This window comes from Rana temporaria, chromosome 3 (assembly GCF_905171775.1).
Source record: "Rana temporaria chromosome 3, aRanTem1.1, whole genome shotgun sequence".
Lineage (NCBI taxonomy): Eukaryota > Metazoa > Chordata > Amphibia > Anura > Ranidae > Rana > Rana temporaria.
In genome coordinates, this window is record NC_053491.1 from 158,765,431 (window position 1) to 158,790,613 (window position 25,183).

Here is a 25,183-nt window from a genome sequence, read left to right on the forward strand (position 1 = left end):
ATCAGCACTGTAGCCAATGGCAAAAAGGGCTAATGCTGGTTTTCCAGCAGGACCGTTCGACATTAGACCGGATTCTGTTGAACGCTGAAGGTACACACAGACTAAAAATCAGCCGGTTCCTGATTATACAGTACACTTCTTCTTTCTTGTCTGGTAAAAAGCCTAGGTATATGACATCATGCACAGCTCTCTTTCTCTCACACTTGTGAGAGTTTGCCAGGAAGGGGGGGGGGGGGGGGAGTCATAAGAGGGCCAATGAGAGCTGTAGGGCTGCAGAGCTAGAGGTGTGCCTCTGTGTCTGTGTAAATCCAGGAAGTGAACAGGCAGCAGCTCCAGCTGCCCACAGTTAAAATGGCTGCAGCCAGACTTAGTGGAGGGAGATTAGTGCAGCATATTTGGCAAATAAGGATCACAGGTATGTATAAAATAATATGCAAAGTGGTTGGAGGGAAGCTTCAGAAGATGTTGTTATTACAAATTATATGAACAGACTGCGGTTCCTATTTAAGATGTGTGGGAATACCTAAAAAGAATACTCCAAGGGAGGTGGATATAGAGATAAAAATACTGCTGGAGAGCACAAGCCTTGTAGGAACTACATATGAACATCACTTTGTAGTAATATGTGTCTTGTCATATTCATGTAAGCAGTAAGCAAACTGTTTAACGTTAGCTTGGCTCAGTAGTTCTGGTTGATCCTTATATTCTCATGTATGTTGGGATTCACTTGCTAAATGATGTTCAGTGCATTTGCGACGCACAGTTAACATGCAAGACATGGTTATCCTTGGATCTGTTCAGATCTTATGTAGATTTTTGTTGTGTTCTCTTGGAGCATTCCAATTGTAAATTATGCATAAATTGGTATTAAAACACCGATATTAAAAAGAAGAAAAAGCACAAGGTAAAAAGATGTTGACAATATAGCTGAACCATTATTGAAATTGACTGCCCTTGTTTTTAAATCATCCGAGTCTGGTATTTCACAGAACATCCCAGTCCAACCTTCATAGCACTGACACTCAAATTTACGCTTCATGTACAAGACATCTTCTTTTCCATGGTGACCAGTTACATAATGCCCTTTACCATTAAAATGGGATTTTATTTTAAAATTGTTTGGATTCAAATGTAAATATGTTGCTGAATTCTGTTTCTTTCTTACACACCTCCCATTGTTTCCACATACAACCATGCTACAAAGTTTAGCAGCAGAAGTTACATTGACGATGTAGTGTCCAAAATCTCCATCAATGAAGTTCTTCACTTTGTTGCAGCTTTCCTGAAGGAAAGAAATACAATAAAAGGTTAGCTTTTGTCTTTATTGCTGTGTGTCCTTTATAGCAGGCCTTGACATTAGGTTTGCACTGATACTAATACTGGTATCGTTTTCGGTGCCGATACTAGGCATTTGCACGGGTATCAGTACGCATGCAAATGCACCGATACCCAAAACGGATACCTTCTGACTCGGTTCTTTCATCTGTCAGAGCAAAAGTATGCCGGCAATTATTGGTTGTTAAAGTGGTTGTAAACCCCCCAACATTTTTTTTTATAAAAACCTGCAAGACAAAGGCATAATGAGCTAGTATGACTAGCATACTAGCTCATTATGAATTACCTTAGATCTTACCCTCGTTCCTCTTCTCCGCCTCTGCCATGATACCCGGAGTGACTTCCGGGTATCGCCGCTCCGGCGCTTTGACTGTCCGGAGTGGTAATGATGTCACTCCCGCACATGTGCTCGGAACTGGCAGGATCCCCGCAATCGATCAAGTCACTATCCCATTCAAGACCCAGCACGCTAAGTGCACCTACGCCCAATTTTCTGCAAATATCTCCTCAAAGCGGGGGTTCCGCGGGTTTTCGTTTTTTTTTTTTTAATATCCTTCTGCCGCTCTTACCTTGGTAAAACAGCAACTTGTGTGTCCCAATCTTCTAGCCGCCAGCATTTGTTTTGTCCCGCAAATGATATTTTATAAAATTCATAGATGGACGTTTTCATCTTGATTGTGGGCACTGTGAAGCCCAGTAGGATGTCCTTCCGGGATACGGTGAATGCTGACGTCCCAGCATTCACCGCTCTATCCCGCGCATGTGCAGTGTTGACGGCGAGTGTCGCCATCAACACTGCACTGTTGCCATCACAATGGCCGGCGTACTGAATAGGTCATGCCCCGTTGTGAAGACATACACCTTATCTGTCAGCTATAGCTCACAAAATGGCGAATTCGTATCCGCCCTCGTCACATGACCTGCTTGCCGAGTCATGTGACCCGCGAAATAACGCAATATCAGCGTACAGCGCGTCTCCTGGGAGTCTTGACACATCACTCCCAGGAGACTTAGCGCTCAGCCGGGGAAAGTAAAAGGCACGCCCACTCCCGCGGGGAAAGGAACCCAGAAGCCGCAATCAATCCAGGATAACAAGGTAAAGAATGACAACAAAAAAAAGATGGATTGTACATTAACGATGGCTGGTGCTATTTATCATGCAAACTTGATATTTAGGGTGAACCTCCGCTTTAACTGTGTAGGTTAAAGAGACATTGCAAGCACCTACAGGTAAGCCTTAATGTAGGCTTACCTGTAGGTACAAGTAGTATCAGAGGGTTTACAACCACTTTAAGGAGCGGGCCACCACACCCTTAACAACCAATGACATTTCATCTATCCATGGAATGTCCCTCCCCACCGCCTCCTCCCCTCTAGCCAGCTGTCGTCCCCCCTGTCCTGAAAAACAGAGAAAGCAGCATCATCTAAGTGCAATAAGCACTCAATTCAATGTATAAAAGGTAAGAAATACACTTACAAGGTTACAAAATAAATGATAAATGTGGTGTGCATCCACTCTACTCTCGGGTGGTAGCCGCTGTTGTGTCGGTGGCCAGAGGTCCGGGCACACTGGTGGCTTCCAGTGCTTCCTGGTAAACTCAGAGACACTCGGGTGCACTGATGATGTCACTTCTGGGTATCATTGCCGCAGAGTCTCCAAGTTTACAAGGAAGCGCCCCTAGACCTTTGGCCACCACGTCCTCAACCCAACTCCCTAACCCCCAAACTACCCCTCTACCTACTCTTCCTAGGTGATAGGTATCAGTAATTGGTATTAGCGAGTATCGGTACTCGTACTCAGTGTTAAAAAAATGGCATCGGTGCATCCCTACTTGACATCAAGGCCACACGATCAGAATATCGTACAAACAATTCTGCTTTCAACGCTGACATTTTTCGAAGGGACAAACACAAAAAACGTTCTCGTACAATACCAGATTGTACGATTTTCATTTAATCAATACAGTTTTCATCCAAAAATACAATACAAATACATTACAATACATTACATCACTTCCGAATTTTTATTCTGCCAGATGAGAATTTTTGCACTTTAGTAACCTATTCGTTTTCGATATGGAGATTAGCACAAAAAAAAGGACGATCATTCGTCCGATAATCGCATCGTGTGTACTAGGCTGAACTCATTAGGTCTAATGAGTAGCTCCAGTGACGTCTACTTTAGGGTCTTTCCACATTTTGCTATTGCTTTTTATGTTCGCGGCATCACAGTTTGACCTTTCCTAGTGGCAGTCACAAATTTGATAACTCTTTCGGTTCAGGAGGTAAACAGCCACAGTTGAACTGTAGGTCACACTTCTCACAGTACTCTGTTGGTGCAATGTTTCAATTATGAAAAGCAGCAGTAAAGTGCAGACAAGCCTTCCAAAGGGTCAAAAAAGTCTTAAGCCTGGTACACACTACTATTTATTTATTTTTTCGTTCAACCAAAGGGCTGACTGAAAAAAAAAACAGAAGCGCTCAGGAGGAAATCTGATGTTAGTACAGTGATTTCCCCTGTTGAGCTATTGTGTTCTGACAGGGAGACTGCCCCCCCTGCCAGAACACCCCCCTCAGCGCTTTCAGCCATTGGCTAAGAGTACTGATTGGATGCCGATCGGCAGACCTTTTTCGGTCATGCTCCTTTGACAAAAGCCGGAGCGGCTGCAGTACTCACAGGCCGAATATCAGCCAATTTCTATTGAACTGTCCAATGCCACCTGACATTCAGCCCGTGTGTACTAGGCTTAACAATGGCACATGAATTGTCAGACCCTGCTTCTGTTTAAACTGAGAATAGCTTTACTTCTTACCGGTGTACTTGAATAATCACTGCCTCCCCACAGCACTATTCCAGCTACTCCTAATGCTGCACTTTCTCCAATTGTGTTAATTAAGTCGATCTGAAAATGTGAAAAACATTAGAAATTTTATAATTTAGTATATTATTCATTGCAAATACAACTATTGTGATTACATTGAGGAGCTTGTATGATGAGGACATTCATAGGATTTACATATAGACAATAGTTCCCTTGGTTGGTGAATGTGTATCAAGAAGAGTTTTAAAGGGGGAACAGAAAAGATAGAAGAAATACAAATTGGCCTTCTGTCTTTGCCTACCATACCTTTTGGGGTCAACACTCCAGAACAAGTGTAAAGGCAGCTGAATGAGAGCACAGTAAGAACTGAGCATACTGTATGTCAGTCTGTTTGTTGTCAGAAAATGTGTAGTGCATAGGTGACCCTAATGCATGCATTTATGTTTGTACATTTGTATGTGGGAGTTGGACTTTTTTTTTGGGGGGGGGGATGCAACTTTGTTATAATTTTTTTAAATATACTTTTTAACAAACTTTTTTTTTTCCCCAGTAGACTTGGTCATGGATAGATTGCTAGGTTGATGCCCCTTTTTTTTGTCCTTATATTATTTTTGGAACCTAGCAGGGAGTGACTGAGATGTGTATGTATATATGCACTATATTACCAAAAGTATTGGGACACCTGCCTTTACACGCACATGAACTTTAATGGCATCCCAGTCTTAGTCCGTAGGGTTCAATATTGAGTTGATCCACCCTTTGCAGCTATAACAGCTTCAACTCTTCTGGGAAGGCTGTCCACAAGGTTTAGGAGTGTGTCTATGGGAATGTTTGACCATTCTTCCAGAAGCGCATTTGTGGGGTCGGGCACTGATATTGGACGAGAAGGTCTCAGAGTCAGAACTCTATGCAGGCCAGTTAAGTTCCTCCACCCCAAACTCGCTCATCCATGTCTTTATGGACCTTGCTTTGTGCACTGGTGCAGTCATGTTGGAACAGGAAGGGGCCGTCCCCAAACTGTTTCCTCAAAGTTGGAAGCCTTAAATTTTCCAAAATGTCTTGGTATGCTGAAGCTTAAGAATTCCCTTCACTGAAACTGAGGGGCCAAGCCCAAATCCTAAAAAACAACCCCACACCTGAATCCCCCCTCCACCAAATGATTTAGACTAGTGCACAAAGCAAGGTCCATAAAGATATTGATGAGCAAGTTTGGGGTGGAGGAACTTGACTGGCCTGCACAGAGGTCCTGACCTTAACCCGATAGAACACCTTTGGGATAAATTAAAGCCGAGACTGCGAGCCAGGCCTTCTCGTCCAACATCATTGCCTGACCTCACAAATGTGATTCTGGAAGAATGGTCAAACATTCCCATAGGCACACTCTTAAACCTTGTGGACAGCCGAGCCCCAGCTCTCTTTGTCCATTCCCCTCTCTGACTTTGATTGACAGCAGCAGGAGCCAATTGCGCTTCTCTCAGCAAATAAGGAGGAAGAGTCTCGGACAGCTAAATCTCTGGTGCAACATCGCTGGATCGGGTAAGTATCAGGGGGGGCTACGGGGGTCTGCTGCACAATGAAGGTTTTTTGTCTTAATGCATAGAAGGCATGCAGCGGGTGGGTACCTGCAGTTACCTGGTGTGTAGAAGAGTTACAAATGTGTGTGAAAGGGTTAAAAATGTATATGTTATAATGTTCACAAAAGTATGAAAATTGGAAGGGACTTCTCTGTGCAATGCCAAATTCTCTTTATTTTTAAACATGTTTATTTTAGGAGATTATTTTACCATACAGACTAGCTAGAGCACTTAACACACATTCCATATGCTTAAAGACATTAATTCCAGCAAGATTCGGAAGTATACAGTAAAAAAGAGAACATGATATTCTAATAGGACATAAGGAACAGTACAATCTTGTCAGTATAATCGTCCATGGGAAAGAAAAATCAGCTAGGGAACATCTTAGTTTTATTTTAAAGGGGTTGGGAGTTGTCTTTGTAGGGACTCCAGGCCTAATGGGGAATCAGGAAAGAAGAAAAATGCTGCGGGGGGGGGGGGGGGGGGTGTTATTCAGAAGGTAGAAAGGGGTGCAGCCTCCTACTATGGAGAAGGCAACACCATGGGATCTTAAAGGTAGATGAGAAGGGTAGACAGAGAAGAGGGAGAAAGAAGAGGAGAAAGAGGGGAAGAGAGGGAAGAAAACAGTATCTTCTCTCTCCTCCTCATCTTCCAAATGTGTAACTTTGTTTACTTTAATTTTAGTAAATAAACCTTTAGAAACACTTTAGCCACTTAAGCCCCAGACCATTTTGTTGCTAAAGGACCTGGCCCCTTTTTGCGATTCCGCACTGCATAGCTTTAACTGACAATTGAGTGGTCATGCGACGTGGCTCCCAAACAAAATTGATATCCTTTTTTTCCCACAAATAGAGCTTTCTTTTAGTGGTATTTGATCACCTCTGCGGTTTTTATTTTTTGCGCTATAAACAAAAATAGAGCAACAATTTTGAAAAAAAAATAAAAAAAAATTACTTTTTGCTATAATAAATATCCCCAAAAAATATATAAAAGTTTTTTTTCTCAGTTTAGGTCAATATATATTCTTCTACATATTTTTGGTAATAAAAAACGCAATAAGCGTTTACTGATTGGTTTGCGCAAAAATTATAGCGTCTAAAAAATAGGGGACAGTTTTATGGCGTTTTTATTAATATTTTTTTTTTTACTAGTAATAGCGGTGATCAGTGATTTTTAACGTGACTGCGACATTATGGCAGACACATCGGACACTTTTGACATCATTTTGGGACCATTGTCATTTTTACAGCGATCAGTGCTATAAAAATGCACTGATTACTGTGGAAATGACACTGGCAGTGAAGGGGTTAACCTGTAGGGGGCGGCTGAAGGGGTTAAGTGTGACCTAATGAGTGATTCTTACTGTGTGGGGGCGTGGCTTGGCGTGTCACATCACTGATCGTCGTTCCCTATGACAGTGAAACAGATGATCAGTGACAGTCTGACTAGGAAGCATGAGGATAGGTTTATTTACACTTACCTCTCCCCATTCTTCAGCTGGACACCGGCGGGGATCGGGTCCCGCGGTCACGGAGTACCCGACAGGGTCACGAGCGTGCCTCCGGCGGCGCGCGCACGACCCACGGCTGTGCACATTTAAAGGGGACTTACCTCGGGGGGTGGGGGACTAAGAGATGGATTCCCCCCCTGCCCGGCCTGGGGGCCTGTTGCCCCCCCCCCCCCCCCGCCGCCTTGGGCACCGCCTCATCCTGCCGACTGGGGGGTTAGTTATGCGGCACGACTTTTCAGGTACATGGGGATTTAGCATGGGGGAAACGGCTGTTTAACCTATTGTACTCAAGGGAGGGCGCTAGTTGGGACGGAACCTGGAGGTCATTGGTTGGGGTCTGTTAGGGCGATAGAGCTGTGATCTTGTACTTTGTTTATGTTTGGTTTATCCACAACACTGGGAATGCTTATTTCTGTCTGATATTGTTTTCTCTTTTCCTTTGTGAACCTTATTGTCGACTACTGCATATCTTGTAATGCTGTTTTGTTAATAAAAATACCTTTCTGTTAAAAAAAAAGGGGACTTACCTGTACACCAATATGCGCAGCCGTGCCATTCTGCCGACGTACATCAGCGTGCGGCGGTCGGCAAGTGATTAAGATACGCTTGAATGCATACACTCATTCAAATACACTTGAATGAATATAGAACTGCCTTAATTTATTAATTATTTATATTATGCCTAGAGTTCAGCCTTTATATACTGTACTATATAATACTGTAAATGCAAGATTGATAGATAGATAAATAGATAGGTAGATAGATAAATAGCTAGATAGACAGACTGTATATACTGTATATTTAGTTTACTTACCTCTGACAATGGATTAAGAGTATATGAGTAAAAAGGTCTTGCATATGCATAAACTGGCAATACATAGCGTCTACCTGACATTGCAGCAACACGTGTTGATTCTCTTAAACGATGATGAACAAATTTTTGTGCATTTTTTGTTGATTTTAGAACACTATCTAGATATATGGAAGGGAAAAGAGCAGTGCTGTATTTCCACATCCACCACAGGTTATCATTGCGCTTTACGTCAACATCTGGACATTGTCCTGTATAGGTATCAGGATGCTGCTTATAATCATGATTGTAGCAATCTGGAAACAGATAATAACCCCAAAGGCCATTAGATCTAATTTCCTGAGCCAGAAGAACCGTCTCGCTCATAATATTCTTCGCAGCAACAGTAAATTCTTCTTTGGCTTGTTTCTGTAATAAATTGGTAGGCCAGTCTGGATGTTGCATCTTTACCAGCTCAATTGACTTAGTTCTGTAGATGTTTTTCTTGTCCCAGTTTCTATCCCACAGGGGCCTCCAGTTTTCCCAATCTATGACTGCCAAGCCTTGGAAATCTTTATTTGGTACAAATTTGACAATATCTTCTTTAGCTTTACTGAGATGTTGCGCCAGACTTTGATTTTGCGGCACCCCACCATGAACAGATATTCCATCATCAGTGACATATGGGTAGTACCCCAGATGGGTATGATAAAATATTGTGACATTCTGACCACTCAAGGTTTCATTTGGATTTGCAACTATGTCAAAGATGCTGAGATCCAGGTCAATTTTATATCTCTGTTTACATTGCTGCGTGGGTGCATTCCAGATAGCAATAAATGGTTTGTTGCGCAACATAGGTGATTTTGCTTGCTTCAACCGTTGACCATTAATGATAGTAATGGTGATGAAAAGAGCCAAACACCATATCAACCACTGAGAAATGAAAATCCTGGAGGACATCATCGCAAGCTTAAATCCAATTTTTTCTGGGAAATGAAAGAAATTGCAAAAACATAAGTTTATTGACTGTGACAATATTTTATGTACGCCCCATTAAAAACAAAGGGCCAGATTCACAGAAGAAATAGGCCGTAAATACGGCGTATTTTCAAATTTGCCAAGTCGTATCTTTAGTTTGAATCCTCAAACCAAGATAAAACGGCTTTTGGCTTCGATCCGACAGGCGTACGGCTTCGTACACCTTCGGATCGTAGGTGTAATACTTCGGCGCCCGCTGGGTGGAGTTCGCGTCGTTTTCCGCGTCGGGTATGCTAATTAGCTTTTTACTGCGATTCACGAAGGTACGCGCGGCCGTCGCATTCTCTTACGTCGTCGCTAGTCGGCTTTTCCCGACGTATAGTTAAAGCTGCTATTTCTTGGCCTATCTTTAGACTTGCCATGTTAAAGTATGGCCGTCGTTCCTGCGTCAAATTTAAAAAATATTTTTTTGCGTAAGTCGTCCGTGAATAGGAAAGGACGTAACTCACGTCGACGTTCAAAAAATAACGTCGGTGCAACGTCATTTCACGCCCCCTACCCGCCCAATTTAAAATATGCCGCCAGAAAAACACTACGCCGCCGTATCTTACGACGTGAAATCGATGTGGATTCGAAATTCCGCCAGGTAAGATACGGCAGCGTAGCGTATCACTGATACAATTCGGCAGGGCAAATGTATCTGAATCTGGCCCATAATTGTTTGTTTAGTTAGTTATGCCTTTGTTACATATATAAAAATGTACTAGTTTGATTTTCACCACGGAGGTAATTTTCATATGTAATTCTCCATAATTTTTATTTTTATTTCTCTATATGAGGACTAAAAATAAGAATGATGCAGAAAGCAATAAATACCAGATAGGTGTTCTAATCCCTCTCCAGTCTATCTAAAATAAAAACTTCCCATACTTCCCATCCTTTACAACTCGTTGGCTCCTGGAAAATATAACACATGTTTAACCACTTCGGCCCTGGAAGGATTTGCCCCCTTCCTGACTAGGCCATTTTTTGCGATACAGCACTGCGTCACTTTAACTGATAATTGCGCAGCTATACGCTATACCCAAACAAAATTGATGTCCTTTTTTTCCCACAAATAGAGCTTTCTTGTGGTATTTGATCACCTCTGTGTTTTTAGTTGCGCTATAAACAGAAAAAGAGCACCAATTTAAAAAAAAACAACAACTATATTTGTAACTTTTTGCTATAATAAAAAAGAGGAAAAAACTGCGCCAACACTAATCAACTAGCACTCACACTAGATAAATGGTAACATAAATAAACATATAAATAAATCATGTGTATAATGTCCCAATAAGTAATAAATCTCGTTGGTGTCAACATCTGAGACGAACAGCACCACAGTGAACGTTATAACATCCGTGAGAACCGCCACCACATGGAAAGCCTCTTACCAGAGTGACAAGTATAAACAGCCTTAAAGGGGTATGGTCTCCGTCCGTGGGTTAAAACACAGGATCCAGAAGCCCCAGGAATGAATCATCCAAACGTGGGATCGCTACCTCCTTCACAAAAGGGGTCCGTGGATCATAGATAACAAAAAACGGACCATAATACCATTTTTAAACGTTTATTTAAAAAAAAAAAAAGTTGTACTTATAAACATAAATTCGTAAAAGCGTGCAAAAAGATGCCGGCCGGCACTATAGGAGCCCTTCCTCCTTCACATTGAACGAGGTGACGTCACTGTACGCCGTTCCAGATGTGTTTCGTCATAAGTTGACGTTTTCAACGGGGATGCTATAATAACCCTTTCATGACTAAGCCTATTTCTGGCATTTGGTGATTACAAGCTAAAATCCGTAATTTTTGCTAGAAAATTGCTTAGAATCCCCAAACATTATATATATATATATATATATATATATATATATATATATATATATATATATATATATATATATATATATATATATATATATACATATATATATTTTTTTTTAGCAGAGAATCTAGAGAATAAAATGTTGTTGCAATATTTTATGTCACACGGTATTTGTGCAGCGGTGTTTTAAACGCAACTTTTTGTGAAAAATTTACTTTCGTGAATTTTAAAACATTTTTAAAGTTAGCCCAATTATTTTGTATAATGTGAAAGATGATGTTACGCCGAGTAAATAGATGCCAAACATGTCACGCTTTAGAATTACATGCACTTGTGGAATAGCGACAAACTACGGTACCTAAAAATCTCCATAGGCGACGCTTTAAATTTTTTTTAGGGTTACCAGGTTAGAGTTACAGAGGAGGTCTATGGCTAGAATTATTGCTCTCGCTCTGACGATCACGGCGATACCTCACATGTGTGATTCGAACACCGTTTACATATGCGGGCGCTACTTCCGTATGCGTGTTCTTTGCTGCGCGAGCTCGCAGGGACAGGGGCGCTTTAAAAAAAAAAAAATTCTCCCTATTTATTTTATTTATTTTTATACTATAAAATAGTGTTTTGTTTTTTTTTTTTTAAATGTTGATCACTTTTATTGCTGTCACAAGGAATGTAAACATCCTTTGGGACAGTAATAAGTGGTGACAGGTACTCTTTATGGAGGGATCGGGGGTCTAAAAGACCTCCAATCCTTCCTTTGCACTTCAAAGTATTCATATCGCTGAAAACGGCGATTCTGAATAATGTGTACTTTTTTAAATACGGCGCCATTGCCAGCCGAGTAACCCGGAAGTGACATCATGACGTCGCTTCCATGTTGACATTGAAGAGACTGAATCAAACCATTCGCGGCTTCGATTCAGTCTCTCACTAAGCGCCAGAGGTGACACATCGAGGATCAGGTCTCCCGGTGGGACGGGAGGCCCAGTAAGAGCAGCGGAGGCGGCGGGAGGGGGGGTGTCCCCTCCCGCTCCTCCGGAATAACAACCAAGCGACTTTTAGCCGCATCGGTTGTTATTCCCGGATAGCCAATCGCCGGCTCTAAAAAATGATACCAGTATAATAAGGGGTTAAATGTGTAGCCTTGGAGTGTTCTAACTGTAGGGGGAGGGGGTGACTGGGGGAGGTGACCGATCTGTGTCCCTATGTACAAGGGACACAGATCGGTCTCCTCTCCCTGACAGGACGTGGAGCTCTGTGTTTACACACAGAGCTCCACGTCCCTGCTCAGTTACTGGGCAATCGCGGGTGCCCGGCGGCCATCGCGGGCGCCGGGCACGCGCATTGTGTTCCCAGTGACGCGAAGAGTGCGCGCGCGCCCCCTAGCGGCTTTAAATGACAGGACATCATATGACGCCCTGTCAGAACAATAGGGTATTCCACCCACCGTCATTTGACGACGTGCGGTACCCTAGTGGTTAATGCCATATTAAATGCAAAAGCAAACATTTATAATTTTGTAGCTGAATAGTTATTAGATGTGATGGCTACATTAGTTTTCCTTTTTTAGGCATTCTTTTATTTATTTTTATCTGCTGATTCAGCCAGTAAGTAGTTGTCATGTTTTCAGCAGAATATGCTCTTCTGCAAATGTTGCAGTTAGAGTGTTGAGACAAACCATTTACCACTGACAAGGGTGCTTACAATGATCTGCTTTTATTTATTAAAGTAAAACTTTTATCTCAAAAGAAAAAAAAAACTGTTGCTGTAACTGCAGTGTGAGGTGGAATTGGGCTTCAATTTGTTAGTGTATCTACTTGAGGTGATTGTAGCCGTATTAGTGCAATTGTGTATTGTCCGTGATACTTTTTTTATTTGCACTAACATATAATTATTCAGTGTATCTAAATCTACTAGTAAATCGAACACTCCCCTCTCCCCAGACTACAGTGCTGCTGTCCAAAGGTGCCCCTGTGCTCCTTCATCCGGAGTGGAGGCACTCTAATACAGGAGGTGTGTTTTTGGCTGGATCACCAGGTGAAAACAGAGGGAAAAAAGCCTAAAAACAGAAAACCAAATGCAACCACCACATTTAAAGGGGTTGTAAAGGTTTGTTTTTTATTTTCTAAATAGGTTCCTTTAAGCTAGTGCATTGTTGGTTCACTTACCTTTTCCTTCCATTTCCCTTCGAATGTTTTTTTTCCTTGTTTTCTTTGTCTGAATTTCTCACTTCCTGTTTCTCCTCAGTGAGGTGTTCAGTAAGCTGTTCTGGCTGACTAACCACCGCTCAGATGATGGTGGAAAGCTTACTGAGGAGAAACAGGAAGTGAGAAATTCAAACAAAGAAAAAAAAACATTTAGAAGGGAAATGGAAGGAAAAGGTAAGTGAACCAACAATGCACAAGCTTAAAGGAACCTATTTAGAAAATAAAAGATGAACCTTTACAACCCCTTTAAGTATTGGTGAGCTGCAACATATTTTATTTCTGGTTTTGAGTTAAGAAAAGCTTTAACCACTTAAGCCCCGGACCATATTGCTGCCTAAAGACCCAAGGGGTTTTTACAGTTCGGGACTGTGTCGCTTTAACAGACAATTGCGCGGTCGTGCGACGTGGCTCCCAAACAAAATTGGCGTCCTTTTTTCCCCACAAATAGAGCTTTCTTTTGGTGGTATTTGATCACCTCTGCGGTTTTTATTTTTTGCGCTATAAACAAAAATAGAGCGACAATTTTGAAAAAAATGCAATATTTTTTACTTTTTGCTGTAATAAATATCCCCCAAAAACATATATAAAAACATTTTTTTTCCTCAGTTTAGGCCGATACGTATTCTTCTACCTATTTTTAGTAAAAAAAATCGCAATAAGCGTTTATCGATTGGTTTGCGCAAAATTTATAGCGTTTACAAAATAGGGAATTGTTTTATTGCATTTTTATTAATTTTTTTTTTTTTACTACTAATGGCGGCGATCAGCGATTTTTTTCATGACTGCGACATTATGGCGGACACTTCGGACAATTTTGACACATTTTTGGGACCATTGTCATTTTCACAGCAAAAAATGCATTTAAATTGCATTGTTTATTGTGAAAATGACAGTTGCAGTTTGGGAGTTAACCACAGGGGGCGCTGTAGGAGTTAGGGTGCACCTAGTATGTGTTTACAACTGTAGGGGGGTGTGGCTGTAGGAATGACGTCATCGATCGTGTCTTCCCTATAAAGGGAATGACGCGATCGATGCGCCGACACAGTGAAGCACGGGGAAGCCGTGTTTACACACGGCTCTCCCCGTTCTTCAGCTCCGGGGAGCGATCGCGACGGAGCGGCTATAAACAAATAGCCGCGCCGTGGTCCCGGATCGCTCCCCGAGCGGACCCGACCTCCGCATGTAGCGGGGGGGGTCCCGATCGGACCCCCCACCCGCTAATAGGCGAGGACGTACCTGTACGCCCATGTGCCTGTACGTGCCATATTGTGGACGTATATGTACATGCGGGGGTCGGGAACTGGTTAAGCAGCACAGGCATTTATAAATACGTCTAGTAGAGGGAAGCAGATCCCTACTAAAACCATAGTTCATGCTTTGGAGGGGTATCGCAGTCCACACGCACACAGTGCACACTCACACACACATCCTGTTTGGCTTTGGCAAACATGCTTGCGCAATTTCATATGTTTTTGTTTGCAAATACATGTTGCAATAATAAATACTGATACGTACACTGTCATATTTGCTACAGGAACACAACATATGGGATTTTTAGAGCTACTCTTTTGTTTGGTGCAGTGAGCAATCATTGCGGTTATCCTATTGTTCTTTTTATTAGTTTACACTTATCAGCATAAAACACACAAAAACAGGACTACTTTTATGGTAAATACAGAATAAAAAATGTGAAATGTAAAGAGCTATGATGCTTTCTTATATAAAACATATTGGAAGGAAGTGGAGTAAGTCGTTTTATGGTAATTTCGATTTTGGACTTTAATTAAAGCACACGTTGAGTGTTAGGTAAAGAATGTTTACAAGCAAGCACTTAACAAATGACTAAAATAAATATATCCATCAAGCTTCAAGATATCTGTCATTCATGTAATTCAAGTCACTGTAATTACATTTGTTTATGAAGCTGTTAAACCAATGCTTTAAAAGAGTACGCAGCAAAAATCTTTCTACATAGTGTGATGTAAAATAAATGAAAGGAGTTGTAAACAAAATTATTTTTTTTGCTGAAATTACGGGCCCAGATTCAGGTACGACTTGCGCGGGAGCAAGTGTGATTTGCGCCGCGCAAGTACGGATTTGCTCCCAGGCAAATTTGCGGGTGACCCAGAAAGCAAGCTAAGCCTGAAATGTGCCATTTTTGCACGGAGGCAGTTTCTCTGCCCCGGCGCAATTAAGGGGCAATTTTGCTCAGGGAGCAACTTGCGCTCTCATGGTTTTCCCTCAGCAAATATGCAAATGAGGAACTGCCACTGATTCATAAACTTGCGCGTGTGAGGAGCACTTTGCTCCCAAAGCGCGCAAGCTGTTTAGCCGGGGCAAATTTGCACTTTATAAAAGCAGGGGCAAGTTAGCAACAGATGGCCACAGGTCAGCTGGAGAGAAACTACAGCACTCCTCACCGTGTGTAGGGACTACAAACAAAAAAAACAAAAAAAAACTTTGAGCATAAACTAAATATAGAAAAGCTCCTAATCTGAGCAAAAAAAAAATATCCCCAAAAAAAAATAATATAAGCATAATCAAAATAAATAGAAAAGGCTCATTTTTTTTTTTTTGGACATGATGGTGCCAAGGGTGCCCCGGCTCTGGCTCCTCAGTCTGCGTGGTTAAGCCTGTGGTGGGGATGGAGCCTGGGCTGAGGATGGAGCCTGTGGTGGGGATGGAGCCTGGGCTGAGGATGGAGCCTGTGGTGGGGATGGAGCCTGGGCTGAGGATGGAGCCTGTGGTGGGGATGGAGCCTGGGCTGAGGATGGAGCCTGTGGTGGGGATGGAGCCTGTGGTGGGGATGGAGGGGGGGGGAGCATCAACCCCTACTTCCTCACTCCTGGCAGGTGGTGCCTGCATGCCCTCCATGGCATTGGCCAGGCGGGTGAGCACGCTGTTGGTTTGGGCCAACATCCGCAGCTGCCGGGTGGTATTGGTCCTCTGCTGCTGCCGGGTTAATCTCCCCTCCTCCCGCACAGCAGCAGTGTTGGCCTCCACCGCACCTGCCAACCTGCTCACCTCCGCTGTTAGCAAAGCGATGGCGCCCTGCTGCTCAACCATGCAGGTGACCATGGCTCCACAGTTGGCTCTGACTTCCTCCAAGCTCTCAGTATCTCGTATCCCCCGGTCAGCATGCAGGGTGAGGGCCTGCTGCAGAGAGGAGGAGGTGGATCCCAGGCTGTCCGCCACCCGCCTCAAGTCTCCCACCATGTCCCCTATATGGCGGGTCTGCCGGGCCTGCTCCTCCTGCAGACCTTCACGGAGGCTGGAGGGTACACCCCTCGTTTTACATAGAGCCTTTCTTGGAGGAGAGGCTGGGGCACGAACTGAGGGAGAAGAAGGGGAGTGGGCCACACTGGAGGGGGGGACACTGGAGGGGCTTGCCCTGGAGGGGGATGACGTGATGGTCGGGGGGGTGGTGGGGAGGTCAGGGATGGTGGGATCCTCCTGGAGGTACACAGATTCATCCAGGTTGAGGATAATGGACTCCTCCACCACTTCCTCCTCCCTAGATGGACTCTGGCCGATATCCTCCTCCACCAACATGCCCAGTATCTGCAGAGGGCCTGACTGCACCCCATGATGTTCTGGGGATGGCGTGGGTCGCCCTACAGCCGACGATGGCCCAGCCACATCATCAACATCTGTGGATGACACAAAACAAAAATGTTGCTGGAGCAACACACTTATCACATGTTCCCTTCTACCCCCTCCCATGATACACAGCAGATATGAGAAACAAAAACTTGTTACATGTTCCCTTCCACCCCCTCATATGTTCCCTTCTACCCCCTCCCATGATACACAGCAAATATGAGAAATAAAAACTTGTTACATGTTCCCTTCTACCCCCTCATATGTTCCCTTCTACCCCCTCCCATGATACACAGCAAATATGAGAAATAAAAACTTTTTACATCTTCCCTTCTACCCCCTCATATGTTCCCTTCTACCCCCTCCCATGATACACAGCAAATATGAGAAATAAAAACTTTTTACATCTTCCCTTCTACCCACTCATATGTTCCCTTCTACCCCTCCCATGATACACAGCAAATATGAGAAACAAAAACTTGTTACATGTTCCCTTCTACCCCCTCATATGTTCCCTTCTACCCCCTCATATGTTCACTTCTACCCCCTCCCATGATACACAGCAGATATGAAAACAAAAAACTTGTTACATGTTCCCTTCTACCCCCTCATATGTTCCCTTCTACCCCCTCCCATGATACACAGCAGATATAAGAAAACAAAAACTTGTTACATGTTCCCTTCTACCCCCGAATATGTTCCCTTCTACCCCCTCCCATGATACACAGCAAATATGAGAAACAAAAACTTGTTACATGTTCCCTTCTACCCCCTCATATGTTCACTTCTACCCCCTCCCATGATACACAGCAAATATGAGAAAAAAAACTTACCAGTCCCCAAGTCCCCAACAGTGGAGTCATAGCCTGGCAGTCCCTCCACCTGCTCCAGCACTAGACTCTGAGAGATGACCTCCTCCTCCGGATTGAGTCGCACAGAACAGGCTGGTCCTCCTCCCGTGCCCCTGCTATGCTTTCTGATTAGGACAATTTTGTCCCTGACTCGACGACGCATGTCAGTAAATTTTTTTTGGATGTCCTCCCAGGACCTTTCCTCAATGCCCAGGGCATTTATGTCCAATGTAATAGCCTCATATATTGCCCTCCTTTGGGCTACGGTGGTATTATTCTTCCGCTCTGAACCAAAAAGAACGGCAGTATGGCGCGTCAGTGCCGCAAGCAGTATATCCATCTCAGCGGAGACAAAATTTGCTTTTCTTTTTTTTTTCTTATCAGGAGGTGCCATCTCGCAGCAAAGGGCAAAATTATCTTGCTCAGGGGGGGTGGAACAAGCAGGATGTAATTTTGCACAGGACCTGCGCAGGTCTGCCCCTATTTATTTGCTCAGTGCAAGCAGGTGGGCAAAATTTGCCCTGAAAATAGGCGCAAACCACTGCTGAGTGGAAAAAAGATCATTTGCATAGGGCACACCCACTTTCACTTGCGCTGCCTTACACCCTGATTTTTGCCTTACAAAGGAGCAAGTTAGCAGACAAAAGGAATCCTGAATCAGGTGGCAATCTTTCCAATTTGCCCCAGCGCAGAGCAAATCAGCTGTTCTTCACATGTGCAACTAATGGGCAAATCTACCTGAATCTGGGCCACTGTTTACAGGGTATAGAGACATAAAAATTAACTGATTCCTTTTAAAAACGATTACAAATAGATAAAAATCAATCATATAATGTACCTGTAGTTTCTAGTTTTGTTTTTGCATGTTGTTTCCTGCCTCTCTGCTGTACAGAGCATACAGAGCCAATACAGGGCAGTGATGGTTTGGAAAAGGAAACTGATTGTGCTGAGGGGTTTTAGACACACAGTAATCACACCTCCTTGATTAGTGACCACAGAGAGAAAGCTCCCAGCACTGTGGTTATCAGGAAACAGACAACCAGGAAGTGTCCAGAACAGAGAGGAATTACAGCAACTTGAGAGCAAAAACGAACAATGAGGACATGAAAACAGCACTGCATTAAGGTAAAGGAAGCTATTAAGATAAAAAAAAAAATCCTTTTTAAACCCTTTAAGTCAGTGAGAACATTTCAGGTTCTTTAATGCATTTGCATGCACACATCCCTAGACAATAAGCACAAAAGCATGCGTTTGATGTTGTAAAAAGCTGTTGTAGGTATTTTTACTGCTGCATCACTATTGACACTATTATTTTACCTTGCAAGCTACCAATAGACAAAAACAGTGTATACAAGAACATAACTAAGCTGGCCATACAAGGATCAAAATTCAGCCAGTAAAGCAGGGAGTGACGCATTTCGATCCATGTATGGACAGCGTGGTTGTACACAAGTCAACCTACCAATCGACTTCAGTAGGTCACCCTGTCGGACTTTTGCTGCTCGATCAGCGACGCCAGCTATAGCCTGCAATGCTGATCAGTGTATTCTGACAGAATGGTAGCCTCCCCGCTGTCACAATACAATAGCGCCAAATAGGATTTCCCCATCTACATCAAAAGTGTGGATGAGGACATCAAGTAATTTTTAATTCAACCCGTTGTTTAAGCAAAAAAAAGACAATGAGAATATCGGACGAATGATCGTCCATTTTTATTTTTTTTGCATGCTAGTCTCATCAAAAATTAAGTTACTAAAAGTGGTTGTAAAGGCACAAGGTTTTTTACCTTCATGCAGAGAATTATAAATAAAAAACCTTCTTCTAATAGTTACCTGAGACTCCTCTCGATTCAGCGATGTCCACAACAATCTTGCCTCTCTGGGGACTCGCACTCCTGATTGACTTTGACATGGCTTCCACTGCTGTCAATCACAGCCAGTGAGCAAATCAGGAGACGGAGGGGGCAGGGCCAAACCGTGGCTCCGTGTGTGAATGAACACACAGAGCTGTGGCTCAGGAGCGCCTGCTTGGGTGCCTCCACAGCACCCAGCATGAAGGAGGAGCCAGGAGCGCCAGCTTACAACCATTGCACTGAGCAGGTAAACATAACATGTTTGTTATTTAAGAAAAACAAGGCTTTAATATCACTTAGACCTGGTTCACACCCATGCAGGTTGCAGTTTGCATTATCCAGTGCATTTTGCGTTTTTCATTACATTTTTTTGATCCATTAAAGTCTATGGAACCAAAAATCTGAAAAAAGTCCCTGGCTATTTCCATAAAATCCACAGATGTGAACGTAACTCATAGGCAGGCCCGGACTGGGACAAAAAATAGGCTCAGGCATTTTAGACTGTGCAGCCCATGGCATATTTAACGGGAGGCACGCAGAGCATGGGGTGGGGGTAGAATGTGGGGGGGGGGGGGAGGAGAACATTGGGGAGTGTGCAGAGCACTAGGGGGGCTGGAGAGCACTAGGGGGGCCAGAGAGCATGGGGATGAAGAGCACAGGAAAGTGGAGAGCACCCAGGGGAGCCAGGGAGCACAGCGGGGCTGGAGAGCACTGGGGGGCATGGACCATGGGGAGCTGTAGAGCACAAGCAGGGGCAGAGAACACGGTAGGCGAAGAGCATGGGGGGGGGCTGGAGAGCACCGGGGGGTGCAATGAGCACAAAGGGGCCTGAGAGCACTGGGGGCATGAGAGCACTGGATGCTGAAGAGCACAGGGGGGCTGAAGAGCACTGGAAGGGGCTGGAGAGCACAGGGGCTGGATGAGCACTGATGAGCACTGGAAGGGGCTGTACTGGGGGAACTGGGGGGCCGGACAGTACAAGGGCTGGAGAGCATTGTGGGGCTGGAGTGTACTGAGAAGAGCTGGAGAGCATGGGGGCTGGAGAGCACTGGGGGGCCAGAGAGTACAGGGGGGCCAGAGAGTACAGGGGGGCTGACGAGCACTCGGAGGGGCTTGGAGAGCACTGGGGGGAGTTGGAGATCAATGGGTGGGCCCAGAGAGCAGCAGGGAAGCCTAAGAGCACGGGGGGGCACCTGAGAGCATGGTAGGAGCCTGAGAGCACTAGGGGGCAGTAGAAAGAAGCTAGATAGGAGGAGCAGCTGCATACACAATAGAAGAATCCATCTCTTTATTTTTCTCCTACAGCCTCTGAATGCCCATGGAGGGAGGGAGAGTATAAGAAGCAGGCATTCAGAGGCTCTAAGAGAAAAATAAAGAGATGGATTCCTCTACTGTGCATGCAGCTGCTCCTCCTATCTAGGCACATGCATGGGGATCCAAACTAACTTTCCCTCCTGTCCGATGGCCGCGTCTCATGTATATCCCCTCCCTCTTCATGGTCACAGGAAACGTGACCTGTAGTCTCCGCCCCCCCGACCCAACGGCCAAACTGAAATGGCGGCCGGCCACGGAGAGGCCGAGTGAGCGGCCGGGGTTCAAAGAGCAGCTCAGCTGCCTTGGCCTCACAAGGACATGCGACCCGGCGGCCCCAGCCCACTGGGCAGGTGCTCGGTGTGCCCTATGGCCAGTTTGGGCCTGCCCATAGGAATCCATGTTAAATGCACTGTAGTGTGTTTCTGCAAAATGGAAAATGCAGTAAAAAATGCAGATGGGAACCAGGCCTTATGCCTTGTACACACGATCGGAATTTCCGATGGAAAAAGTCAGACGGACTTTTAACATCGGATATTCCGACCGTGTGTATGCCCCATCTGACTTTTTTCATTTGAACTTCCGAGTAATTCCGTCGGAGTTTAAATAGAGAACATACTCTCTTTTACTCTGATGGAATTCCATCGGAATTTTCCGATGTGATTTTGGCCGGTCAAAAGTCTGATTATGTGTACAGGGCATTAGAGTTACGAAAATTCTCATACAACAAAATACAACTTTGGAAGTGATGTAATGTATTGTATTATATTGTAATGTATTCTTTAGTTTCCGAGCATGCGTAGTCTTGCTCTTACGATTTTTTTTTGGACAGAAACTGTACTGATTAAACAAAAAGCATTCAGTCTGGTATCGTAGGCGAATTTTTTTGTGTTTGCCCCTTTGGATAATTTCGGATGAATTGTTGTGTGGCTCTCGAAAGCTATGCACTAACAATCAGATTATCACACGATCTGATTGTGTGCAGGCTTAAGAAAATTCCACATCCATTTAATTACCTATAATATACATTCTTTCCACCCTGACGCCTTGTATCTTATCCTGGATCGTTATCTAACTTTCTTATCAAGCTAATACATACCAAAGACACTAGAACCACTCCACTTAAAAAAACTATGGTTTTCACTAAATCAACGCAATGCAATTTATTCAGAATTGTTAGAACTACATTTTTCACTGTAATTATTAACTATGTAAGTCAACGGTAAAAATAATTGAACAAATGTTAATAAACTTACTATATGATCTTCATGTCATCATAAGCTAAACAAAAGCCTGAGACCCGGTTCACACTGGGGCGACTCGTCAGGCGACGCAGCCGCCTGACAAGTCGCGTCCCATTCTAGTGAATAGAACCGTTCTAATAGGAGCGACGCAAGTCGCTCCGACTTAGAAAAAGGTTCTTGTACTACTTCGGGGGCGACCTGCATTGACTTCTATACAGAAGTCATTTTGCAAGTCGCCTTAGATATCGTCTTCATGTCGCCTGGCCGAGTCGCCCCCGAAGTCGTGCCGCCCCTGTGTGAACCGGCTCTTATACTGTATGTGACTGATATACAATAAATGTATTGAATGGCATTGTAACTGTACTGTCTGCCCTCATGTTGTGAAGCACTGCACAAATTGTTGGTGCTACTGTATGTATAATAATAATAATAAAAAAAATAAGAACCTTTTAACCACTTGAGACCCGCGCTATTGACAAAAGACGTCAACAGCGCGGCTCTCAGGTGCGAACTGGACGTCTTTGGACGTCATTTAAAGTGCAATAAACACAGAGCTCCACGTGCTGTTAGAGGAGAGGAGACCGATCTGTGTCCCTTGTACATAGGGACACAGCATCGGTCACCTCCCCCAGTCACCCCCCTCCCCCCACACACTTAGAACACAATACAGGTACACATTTAACCCCTTCCTCACCCCCTAGTGTTAACCCCTTCACTGCCAGTCACATTTATACAGTAATTAGTGAATTTTATAGCACTGATCGCTGTATAAATGTGAATGGTCCCAAATTTGTGTCAAAAGTGTCCGATACGTCCGTCGCAATATCGCAGTCCCAATAAAAATCGCAGATCGCCGCCATTACTAGTAAAAAAAAAAATCATAAAAAAAAAAATCATAATTCTGTCCCTTATTTTGTAGGCGCTATAACTTTTGCGCAAACCAGTCGCTTATTGCGATTTTTTTTTTTTTTTTACAAAAATAAGTCGAAAAATACGTATCGGCCTTAACTAAGAAAATTTTTTTTTTTTTTTTTTTTAAATTGGGATATTTATTATAGCAACAAGTAAAAAATATATATATATATATATATTTTTAAATTGTCGCTCTTTTTTTGTTTATAGCGCAAAAAATAAAAACCTCAGAGGTGATCAAATACCACCAAAATTAAGCTCTATTTGTGGGGAAAAAAGGACGTCAATTTTGTTTGGGAGCCACGTCGCACGACCGCGCAAATGTCAGTTAAAGCGACGCAGTGCCGGAAGCTGAAATTTCGCCTGGGCACGAAGGGGGTTTATGTGCCCATTAAGCAAGTGGTTAAGTAGTATTTACTGAAAATCGATTTTAATTTAGGAATGTTGTTGAAAATAAGTTGATATATTTTGTATGTGTTTTTTTATTTATAGGAATGCCTAAATATAAATTGTATTTAACTTACTTTATCACACCAGTAATCTAATAGTAAAAGAACACAATAATATGTAACACATGGCTGTTAACAGCTACAAGAGGTAAGAATTCCAAGAATCAATGACCCCCTTTGGCTATGGCCATGTTGAAGTCATTAGTGGTAACACTAATGGGAACTGAAGAATTTGCCCATGTATTTCAACATGTACAGTCAACTCTCACAACAACATAAACATACAGGGGATTCTTAGAAAGAATAATATACAACTTCACACTACTAGTATAATGCATATAATAGACAGACACTGGCAGAGTAAAATTGATATTAAATAATATTTTAAAAATGCAACTGCATGCAACATAACATTTTGAATATAAAGAAAACAAATATTTGTAAGTTAGTTGAATCTGTCGCCTACAAAATAGCATCTGCAAACTTAGCAATTTGTTAATTAGACAAAGCAAAAACCCTACACTTCAACAGTGTAACGTTATGGGCTCAACTCATAAAGCTTTCACTCTATGTTTTCTTTTTCCTTTTGTGTGGTTCCTGCCCCCCTCCCTCTATTTCGCTATTGGAGGGAAGTGGACGGGAACTGATAAGATATATTGCATTGTATATGTTTCAAGATAATGTTTGGAATTTTCTGAAATGCTGAAAATAATAAAAATAATAATAATAATAAAAAAACATTAAGCTAATATAGCAGGTTAATTATACATACTAATTTAAAGTGACAGTTAGTTTCAGTTAGGTCCAATGAGGTTTTAAAATGATAATGATTAAACTAGAGAGCATTATCCATGTGTTAAAGCTTTGTGAATTGAGCCTTATGAGCAATAAGATTGCAAAAGATTAATATCTCACAAACTCGAATATCTCACAAACTCGAATATCTCACAAACTCACCTTTAGTGGAGGATGAAGGAAGAATTGGCAGGGATTGTGTTCTCCGAGCCTACAGTGCTCAACTCCTTGTCATAAGGGGTGTGCTTTAATGAAATCCAACTGTACAAAAAAAAAAGCCCACTTGTGAAGATCAGATTTCAAAGTGGCCTTCTGTGACTAATAAAAGTTTGTTTGTTGCTCCATGTCTCCTATGCTAAACACTTGGACTTTATCCATTAATGACAATTATTCTTACTAACCCTATGAACATTGTTCTGTGTATCTCAGCATTGTCTACAATCTAAGGGACAACTATTTTTATTGCAGCTATGAATAAATTAGACTTTCTGTAGAAAACTGTAGAGGAACATCCTATTATGAAAGCGACACCATCTTGTCCTTTGTCTTTTAGTATGTAAAATAATCAGATCCACATTTCAGAAACGTAAGCAGCTTTTGTAGTTTGTGGTGGTAATAAACCATGTTTTATTTATTTTCCACAAATACCTAAGAACGCTATATACTAAGGGGGGTCTTCAATATATTACAAAAATGCATGGAAATATTGTTCTTGTTTCTTGTTGGTCTTTTCCCTCATTTCCTCTTTAACCACTTCCTCTCTAGAGTATTTTATTTTTATTTTTTTCATTTTTTACATGCATGTTAAAATCAGCATTATTGGCTACGACATTACTAAACCCCCACAAAACATTATATATATTTTCTAAATGTAGAGGTTTTGTAAAATAAAAATATGGCAGTTTTTTTTTTTTTATGTTTGCACAACTGTTTACAAAATCTATATTTTATCTTTAACTGTTTACAAAATCTATAATTTAGCTATATTTTATCTTTAACTGTTAACATTTTGATAAAATATAGATTTTGTAAACAGTTAAAGATAAAATATTGATAAAATATAGATTTTGTAAACAG

At 42.7% G+C, this 25,183-nt stretch overlaps 1 protein-coding gene across 1 annotated transcript; it reads right to left on the minus strand.

Annotated features, from left to right (window-relative positions):
• Nucleotides 1-384: 384 nt before the first annotated feature.
• Nucleotides 385-24,448, minus strand: LOC120931837 (hyaluronidase-like). Its single transcript, XM_040343703.1, has 4 exons — nt 24,269-24,448; nt 8,059-9,023; nt 4,149-4,238; nt 385-1,282 (listed from the first exon to the last, which is right to left on the minus strand). Exons 2-4 carry the CDS (start codon nt 8,998-9,000, stop codon nt 851-853), a joined length of 1,464 nt encoding a protein of 487 aa, XP_040199637.1. The 5' UTR covers nt 9,001-9,023; nt 24,269-24,448; the 3' UTR covers nt 385-850.
• Between the last annotated feature and the right edge of the window lie 735 nt (nt 24,449-25,183).

What these genes read in the sequence shown, in the direction of transcription:
- LOC120931837 (XM_040343703.1), bottom strand. Translation starts at nt 9,000, where the DNA reads ATGATGTCCTCCAGGATTTTCATTTCTCAGTGGTTGATATGGTGTTTG. An exon ending in CTCTTAATCCATTGTCAGAG is followed by an intron (nt 4,239 to 8,058) that starts GTAAGTAAACTA and finishes TCACATTTTCAG; the next exon opens with ATCGACTTAATTAACACAAT. An exon ending in GTGATTATTCAAGTACACCG is followed by an intron (nt 1,283 to 4,148) that starts GTAAGAAGTAAA and finishes TCTTTCCTTCAG; the next exon opens with GAAAGCTGCAACAAAGTGAA.